At 40.3% G+C, this 8,769-nt stretch overlaps 1 protein-coding gene across 1 annotated transcript in view; it reads left to right on the forward strand.

Moving 5' to 3' along the window:
- The first annotated feature begins 2,317 nt into the window (after window positions 1–2,317).
- LOC102204838 (membrane protein FAM159A) overlaps window positions 2,318–8,769 on the forward strand; it is an 18,917-nt gene continuing 12,465 nt past the window's right edge. Inside the window, exon 1 of the mRNA XM_005727261.1 lies at window positions 2,318–2,602. Coding sequence (XP_005727318.1) covers window positions 2,421–2,602 — 182 coding nt within the window. The 5' untranslated portion in view covers window positions 2,318–2,420. The remainder of the gene's footprint in view (window positions 2,603–8,769) is intronic.

Here is an 8,769-nt window from a genome sequence, read left to right on the forward strand (position 1 = left end):
TGATCACAAAAATATGAAGCTTACATAAAGTTCTATTCCTATAATTTTTCCAAAATACTGTCCAATGGTCTGGTAACTCATCTAGAAGTGTACCTATAAAATATTATTTCCTAGATCTGATACCAGGCTTCAGGAAATTGTACAAATAAACTTTACAATGTGTATTAATGATTAATTTAATCAGTCAAATGTATTTAAAGGTGAAGCGTTTGACTTGATTTCTAAAGGATTGTTCTGCTCGACGAGGAAGAAAAACAGACTAAAGTGACTGAGCTGGAGCATTGGAGTGGTTTTCCTTTTTTATTCAGTGCAGATGTGACAGTTGCCTTACATCAGCAGGTCTTGGGTTTGAATCTAGCTTGGACATTGCTGTGTTGAGTTTGCATGTTGTCCCTGTGCCTGCATGTGCTCTGTCTTCGGCTTCTTCCCACTCTCCAAAGATATGCTTGTTACGCTAATTTGTGATTTTTCTAAATTGACCATAGATGTGTATGTGAGAGCATTTCTGTCTTAAGTCCAATTACGGCTCCCATGACTCTGAATTAGATAAATAATGGAGCAAATGGATTGATGTGTGGATACTCATATCTATGCATAAAGCTCTCAATTTTCAGTGGCCAAAAGATTGTGATGTCAATTCAGAACAATGTGAGGGCTTGATGATCAGGATGAGTGCACCAAGTGCCCTCTGAATGCCAGGTAAAGAAGCTTGTAGCTGTGAAAGAAATCACTTGCTGTCTCTCATGTCTCCATTCAGAGTGAAGAAGTGAAGAGGATAGATAGTAACAGCATTTAAATCAACTCAAGATGTAGAGTGGGACTGCAGTCCTTCCATTTTTTTTCAAGTCATGGAGATTTTTATAAGGGATCATCAGTGTGACAGAATGAACCAACATTTTAGTCATGGCTCATACAGCTCTGCTGAAATTTGAAGAGACCAAAAAAAAGTGAGACAAAAGGCAGGTTCAAATATAACACATAGTAAAAAAAGAGACCACTGGGAAGCAATGATGTAACAGTGACAATTTTGTATGGTGTGTTATGCCTAACATCATCAGTTTTGTGGATTGTCAAGAAAAGAAAAGGTGACAGAGGTCATTGTAGATATGCCCAGACTGGTTGGAGCTGACAGAAAGGTAAGTTCACTTTACAAAAGTGCTGAACAGAAAAGGTTCTCCACATGCAAAATCCATCCAGTCTTGTGAAGAATGGGCTTAAAAAACAAAAGACTATGTCAGCCACAAACAGAAGCCTGAGTCTGCAGTGGGCAGAGGCTAAATAAAAATGGACTTTAAAAGACTTCTGCAATCCATGGACCCGCCTGGGGTCAACAATCCAGGCCGCTGATTGTGATGTGTTTTTTTTCTTTTTTCTGCACACTTTGACGCCCCTTAATTGCAATGAATCATGGTTTGAAGGGCACAGTCTCAGTGTTGTTGTAACCATGTGCATCCTATTATGACCACAGTTTACCAGCTCATAATGGCTGCTTCCAGCTGGGTAACACACCATGTCACACAAGTCAGCACTTCAGTTTTAAAATATTAAATGTTCGATACAATTTTGCATTATTAAAGGTGACTTTTATAATGATATCAATTTTAATAGCAGGAAATAAACTAGATGGATAATTATTTTATTTTTCTCTTTTATTCCACATTTTTCAAGTAACCTATATTTGACAGCAGCATAATAAAACTGGAAATTCCATTTTTATTAAACCACCATAATATTTGTAGGGGCCCCCATATCTACACGCCTATAAACAAAATTCTGGAGGCGCCCCTGTGACCTTGGTCTCTTTAGCACTTTTACAGAAGAGTTTTGGTATCGTAGCGCTATCGTGCTTTACTTTCATGTTAAAATGATTAAACGATAGATTTAATTTGATGTAAAACGCTTTCACACGGCATTTCCAGACCAGGAAAGCCGTAAGAAGGAGATTGGTCATGATTGCCACATCTTAAAGGTACGTTAATGCATTGTTTCCAATTCACCTAGCCCACCACTGTGCTTATGGTCGCAAGATGACAAGAGACATGCATCTGGCACGTGCTTGGCGCACTTGATTGTCACCTGTGTCAGCTTCGAATTGCCTTTATATGTGGTCAACAGCTGCTTGCTTCCTGAATGCATACTGCAACTTAATTAGGTAAATCTTTCCAAATGTATCATTTAGGTAATGTAGTTGATCATTAACATAGATTAGTTAAAGATATCGGGGATTGGATTATACGAATGTACTGTGTACCATGACGACAGGGTGGGGGAGATAGAGAGGGAGTGTGAGTGCGGTGCAGCTTCTGGATCACACTGTTTGACGGTGATGAGAAGTTGCGGCAGTGGGAAATGGACGGAATGAAACCGGGTTTTAATCACCGCGCATCTGGCTCTCCGAGTGCGCGCAGTTTACGTCTGACATGAGTTCGGACTGCGAGAGTTACTACACCGAAGAAAACGTGCTCGTGGAGAACTTCACTTGTCCGAAAGCGGACGGTGACACCACGGCACTCTACTGCTGCGGGTTCAGTGACTTGAAGTACTGCTGCGCTGACCCCAACAGCTTTTTCCCTTACGAATATGGATACATGTGGTGGCTGAGGTAAGAGCATGTAAACTCTTAAATCACTGATGAGTGTTTCATAGAATTTTCCGATTTATAGATGGTACATGACATTGATGTAAATCAACATGTATCAGGCAATCTCCAGAGCGCAGTGAGAGCAGGAAGCATGCGATGCCAGTTTTCTGGCATCTCTTGGATTAAACAGAACCGCAGAGGGAAATATAAGGTAAACGCGTGGATGGGTTGTAAAGCGCAGCATCATTTAGTGTTCCTATTAGTGCTTTGTATTTAAGAGCCAACTTGCTGATGACATTTTGCGTCTCGTGTCTGTTTAACTCCAATCATGGTAATTGGCTGTTATAATGAGAGACTATAGACTAGAGGGAGTTTTGAGACAGAGAACACGGGTAACCTTTAGAACAATTTAATAGCGCAGAGACGAATTTCAATGAATCTGAAGTTTTAACTGCAATACGGTGCAGAGGAAATTATGAAGGTGTACCACAAACAAGCAAGCAAATGTGGGAAGATAAATTAATGACTTATGCGCTGCTCTCAGGCATGCACGCGCATACTGTAATTAATCATTTAAAGTAAATAAATTGAAACTGAAATCAGAAACACGGAAATAAAAATATAAGAAAAAAAAGTGTAAATGTTCAAATCTGATGTAACTTCTAAAACAGTAAATTAGAACTGTTGAGTTTGTTTGTTTGTTTGTTTGTTTGTTTGTTTGTTTGTTTGTTTGTTTGTTTGTTTGTTTGTTTGTTTTGTTTTGTTTTTTGTGCTCAGGGGCCCCTCTATGCTTGATGTTCAAGAGATATGGTTAAACCAAAATTTGCCCCCAGGGTTATTATACATAATTGGATCATTTCTGCAACTTGTGTTATGACTCATAAGCCACAACATAAAATGGATGCTGACCCTGGAGGAAAACAGGGGCTTTGTGTCAACTGCAACCAAGAGAGCATGACTGGCATGGCATGGTGGCCATATTAAGTTGCCATAGGCAATTCAAGTTGTTGACAATTGTCAATTAAGCCCAAGCACCTAGACACTCTTGCAATGCCAGTAGGGATGTAGAGGGGCCACATTGTCATGTTTCAGTTTTCCTATTTTGGGTATTTAAGATTTGTGATTATGTTCTTATTTTGTTCTCAAAATTAATGTAACATATTTCATAGCCCATTATTTTTCTATTTCCTTTTTAAAAATATTTGACAGTAAAATATTACATTATCCTCCATTGTTCAACAGTGGGGAGATTCACATACCTAAACCTTGGAAAAGAACATCATCAAAAGAGAGTGCAACATCACCTGTTCCGCACAAAAATCTCAGTAGCTGTGTATGTGTAAAATCTATCTATGCTTTCATGTCTGTGGGAGTTAAGGTCAGTGAAACTAGCCAACAGCGGACACCATATGGCTACTCTGCATCATTATATGTCATTATTTGTAATAAGAATTTCAGTGAAACACTGGTGCTTTAACACTTTTAAGCCACAGAGTATGCATTCATATCATCATGCAGGAAACAGAGAGCATAACTCGCATACTCTGCTGCTCAGGTGCAAAAATCGAATGTTTAGGACATCTTGTTCCTTCCTATGAGAATGTGGTAAATGTTCTTGTAGTCTTTAGTGTGGGGGAGAGAACAGAGAATAATAATCAGGCTTCTATTCTGTGATTTTTTTATTTTTTATTTTTTACTTCAAGTACATTCTATACTCTGGATTCTCAGACAGTAAAGTAAAATGTTAATTAGGAAAGATGGTGGTTTTCATCAGTTCTCACATTCTGCCTGCATACACTGCATATATACATATACTGGCATTTTCATGATGCTGCAATTAATTATGTAATGTGTTAATTAACTATAAATGTTCTGCATAAACAGTGTTTCCAACTGAGAGGCACCTTTTCAGGTTTCGAGGGGCACATCCAAAGGTGTTTTTAAAGACGTGTTTCAGTTGAAAAAGAAAAGTTTTGAGAAGAGGTGTCAAACGTAAAGGCCTGGGGGCCAGAAAAAGCCTGGGCAAGATGCCCACTGGACATCTTTGGAAAACGTGAAGGAGGGCATACATTTTTAACAATATTTTCATAAATTTTACAGCTTGTTCTGCTGACAAACACTTTCCATTTATACACACCAACAGTAATAAAGTAATAGATAAACAATTAACAAAAAACAATAGACATTGTTTACAGTGTATTCAAATTGAAACAAATACAGTGGGGCAAAAAAGTATTTAGTCAGCCACCGATTGTGCAAGTTCCCCCACCTAAAATGATGACAGAGGTCAGTAATTTGCACCAGAGGTACACTTCAACTGTGAGAGACAGAATGTGAAAAAAAAATCCATGAATCCACATGGTAGGATTTGTAAAGAATTTATTCGTAAATCAGGGTGGAAAATAAGTATTTGGTCAATAACAAAAATACAACTCAATACTTTGTAACATAACCTTTGTTGGCAATAACAGAGGTCAAACGTTTACTATAGGTCTTTACCAGGTTTGCACACACAGTAGCTGGTATTTTGGCCCATTCCTCCATGCAGATCTTCTCGAGAGCAGTGATGTTTTGGGGCTGTCGCCGAGCAACACGGACTTTCAACTCCCGCCACAGATTTTCTATGGGGTTGAGGTCTGGAGACTGGCTAGGCCACTCCAGGACTTTCAAATGCTTCTTACGGAGCCACTCCTTTGTTGCCCGGGCGGTGTGTTTTGGATCATTGTCATGTTGGAAGACCCAGCCTCGTTTCATCTTCAAAGTTCTCACTGATGGAAGGAGGTTTTGGCTCAAAATCTCACGATACATGGCCCCATTCATTCTGTCCTTAACACGGATCAGTCGTCCTGTCCCCTTGGCAGGAAAACAGCCCCATAGCATGATGTTTCCACCCCCATGCTTCACAGTAGGTATGGTGTTCTTGGGATGCAACTCAGTATTCTTCTTCCTCCAAACACGACGAGTTGAGTTTATACCAAAAAGTTCTACTTTGGTTTCATCTGACCACATGACATTCTCCCAATCCTCTGCTGTATCATCCATGTGCTCTCTGGCAAACTTCAGACGGGCCTGGACATGCACTGGCTTCAGCAGCGGAACACGTCTGGCACTGCGGGATTTGATTCCCTGCCGTTGTAGTGTGTTACTGATGGTGACCTTTGTTACTTTGGTCCCAGCTCTCTGCAGGTCATTCACCAGGTCCCCCCGTGTGGTTCTGGGATCTTTGCTCGCCGTTCTCATGATCATTTTGACCCCACGGGATGAGATCTTGCGTGGAGCCCCAGATCGAGGGAGATTATCAGTGGTCTTGTATGTCTTCCATTTTCTGATGATTGCTCCCACAGTTGATTTTTTCACACCAAGCTGCTTGCCTATTGTAGATTCACTCTTCCCAGTCTGGTGCAGGTCTACAATACTTTTCCTGGTGTCCTTCGAAAGCTCTTTGGTCTTGGCCATGGCGGAGTTTGGAGTCTGACTGTTTGAGGCTGTGGACAGGTGTCTTTTATACAGATGATGAGTTCAAACAGGTGCCATTCATACAGGTAACGAGTGGGGGACAGAAAAGCTTCTTACAGAAGACGTTACAGGTCTGTGAGAGCCAGAGATTTTCCTTGTTTGAGGTGACCAAATACTTATTTTCCACCCTGATTTACGAATAAATTCTTTACAAATCCTACCATGTGAATTCATGGATTTTTTTTCACATTCTGTCTCTCACAGTTGAAGTGTACCTCTGGTGCAAATTACTGACCTCTGTCATCATTTTAGGTGGGGGAACTTGCACAATCGGTGGCTGACTAAATACTTTTTTGCCCCACTGTAAATAAATAAAATATATAAATATTTACATAAATCATTTGCTTCAATAAATGAACTACCAGAACCTTTTCTCTACACATTGATTTCAGTTGAAGCCCAAAGAGTTGCACAGACAGATTAATTATATCAACTAAAACAGCATTTCTTTATCATACAGTTGAGACTGCACTTCTGTTGACTTCTTTTTCTTATATTGCGATGTCTCAGAGATTAAAGTGCAGTTAAACCTCCGTACACCGAGAGAAAGGGGAGTTTCCCTTTGAGCTTAAGTCCAGCCCACCTAATATCAAAGTGAGCTGTATGTGGGCCACTGTGCAAAAAGAGTTTGACATCCTTGCGTTAGAGGCAGCTCTTTTTAAAAAAAAATTATTATTTCTATTTGACTCTGCATCAAAACCGGGTTTAACATGTGGATTTTGCATTAATACATTTTACATTAACATGGAAAACGCATCTCCCAAATATTAAATAAAATGTCACTGCCACCTTCCAGTGGTGATTTGCTGCTAGAGCCTGGTGGGTGGGCAACACGTGCAATCCCACACATTTTGTGAGTTCCTGCTACGCCATTAACTAACATAAATAAAAACAAACTTAAAGGGGACATATGATGCTAATTTTCAACTCCACATTTTCCTTCTTGCACTCTTGGGTTTGATGCTGCCTTTCCGTTCGACGTTTGTCTGCAATGAGCCATTTTAGCTCCTCCCCCCTTTAAGGCCTTACTCTGACTGGCTGCTACTAATAAACAGACAGTTTGGACAAAAGGTGGGTGAGGCTTCTATGGATCGGCAGAGGTAAACATTAGAATCTTTCAGTTAATTATTTAATGCTCACTGACACGCTCTGCAGGGGTGGGGGCGGGGGGTAAGCCACAGAAGGTCATTGCTGAAAAGGCTAGCTGTTTGTGGAGTGCTGTATTGAAACACATTAATGGAACGTTGGTAGGAAAATGTACAAAAGCTACAGGAAAGACCGCAGCTTTGAGAATTGTCAAGAAAAATCTATTCAAGAATTTGGGCAGGCTGATTAAATTTGGAAATCCTAGAGTCTGGAGGAAAAGGCACTGAATCTAAGCTGTTTGAAGTCCAGTGTGACATTTCCAGCCATTGCTGACCATGTTATTACTGTGCTTGTGCATGGCCAGCCAAGTAGCAGGACCTGAACCCTTTCGATTCTCTGTGGGGTATTGTTAAAAGGAAGATGAAAAACACCTGACTCATAAATGTAGACGAGCTGAAGGCTGGTACCTTATCAATTTAACCTGAGGTTCAGTAACACCTCAGAACTGCCACAAATAATTTGTGAAAAAGAAGCCCAAGCGAAGTATTGCCTGTATAAATGCATATACATTTCTGATGTTGGACATTTTGGTCTTATGATCTTAAGGAATTATTCTCATAATTTAAGACATTGTATTTCTGATTTTCATGAGCTATAAGGTCATATTTTCCATCAAAGTCAACGCCTCACGGCAGTTTTTACTGCGGAAAGTTTCATTGTGAGGTCCAGACCTCAGTAACCTCATAACTGGTTTTAACCAGGGGCGACCGTGGCTCAGGGGGTTGGGACGCGCATCCTTAACCGGAAGGTCGCCGGTTGGATCCCTGGGCTCTGTGTCCTGGTCGTTGTGTTCTTGGGCAAGACACTTTACCCTACCGCCTACTGGTGTGAGGCGCAATATGGCAGCCTCACTTCTGTCAGTCTGCCCCAGGGCAGCTGTGGCTACAACTGTAGCTCGCCTCCACCAGTGTGTGAGAGTGAATGAATAGTGGCATTGTAAAGCGCTTTGGGTGCCTTAAAAACTGCTATAGAAATCCAATCCATTATTATTAACCATGGTACTGATATTAACAGTGCTGTGAGGTTAAGTTTGAGATTCAGAGTCACTGCTTTATAGCGTGCATAAGCAGAGGCTACATGTATTCTGAATTAGTGAATTTTATTGCATTTGCTGTTTCTCAGAATTAGTCCTTTTTTCACTCTGCTTGTGTCTCATAGGTTTAATGCAATAGGTTTAATAATAGGTTCAATAAGTCCTTAACAGAATGCATTAAGAAGAAGGCCAAAAAAATAAAGGAGAATCACTCCATTCACTAAGAAAAACATCCTGTACTACTGGAAGTAGAGCACAAATAGAAAAGACAAAAGGGACAACATTGATTTACTTAAGGAGCATTGAAAAAAATTATGGGATATGTCAGTAGTGTAAGAGTTATGAACCATAGCGTTGAAGCCAAATGATTCATTCATGCTACCTGAAGTCCACTGGAGTGCAAGATAAGAAGTCTAAAAATGTAAAACTCAGGGTCTTAGACCCTCAGTCATGACATGGGGAGGCTATTATTGGTTTTTCTTTTCTTTTTTTT

Source organism: Pundamilia nyererei, unplaced genomic scaffold, assembly GCF_000239375.1.
Source record: "Pundamilia nyererei isolate P.nyererei 1_Seehausen unplaced genomic scaffold, PunNye1.0 scaffold00023, whole genome shotgun sequence".
In the NCBI taxonomy this organism is placed as follows: domain Eukaryota; kingdom Metazoa; phylum Chordata; class Actinopteri; order Cichliformes; family Cichlidae; genus Pundamilia; species Pundamilia nyererei.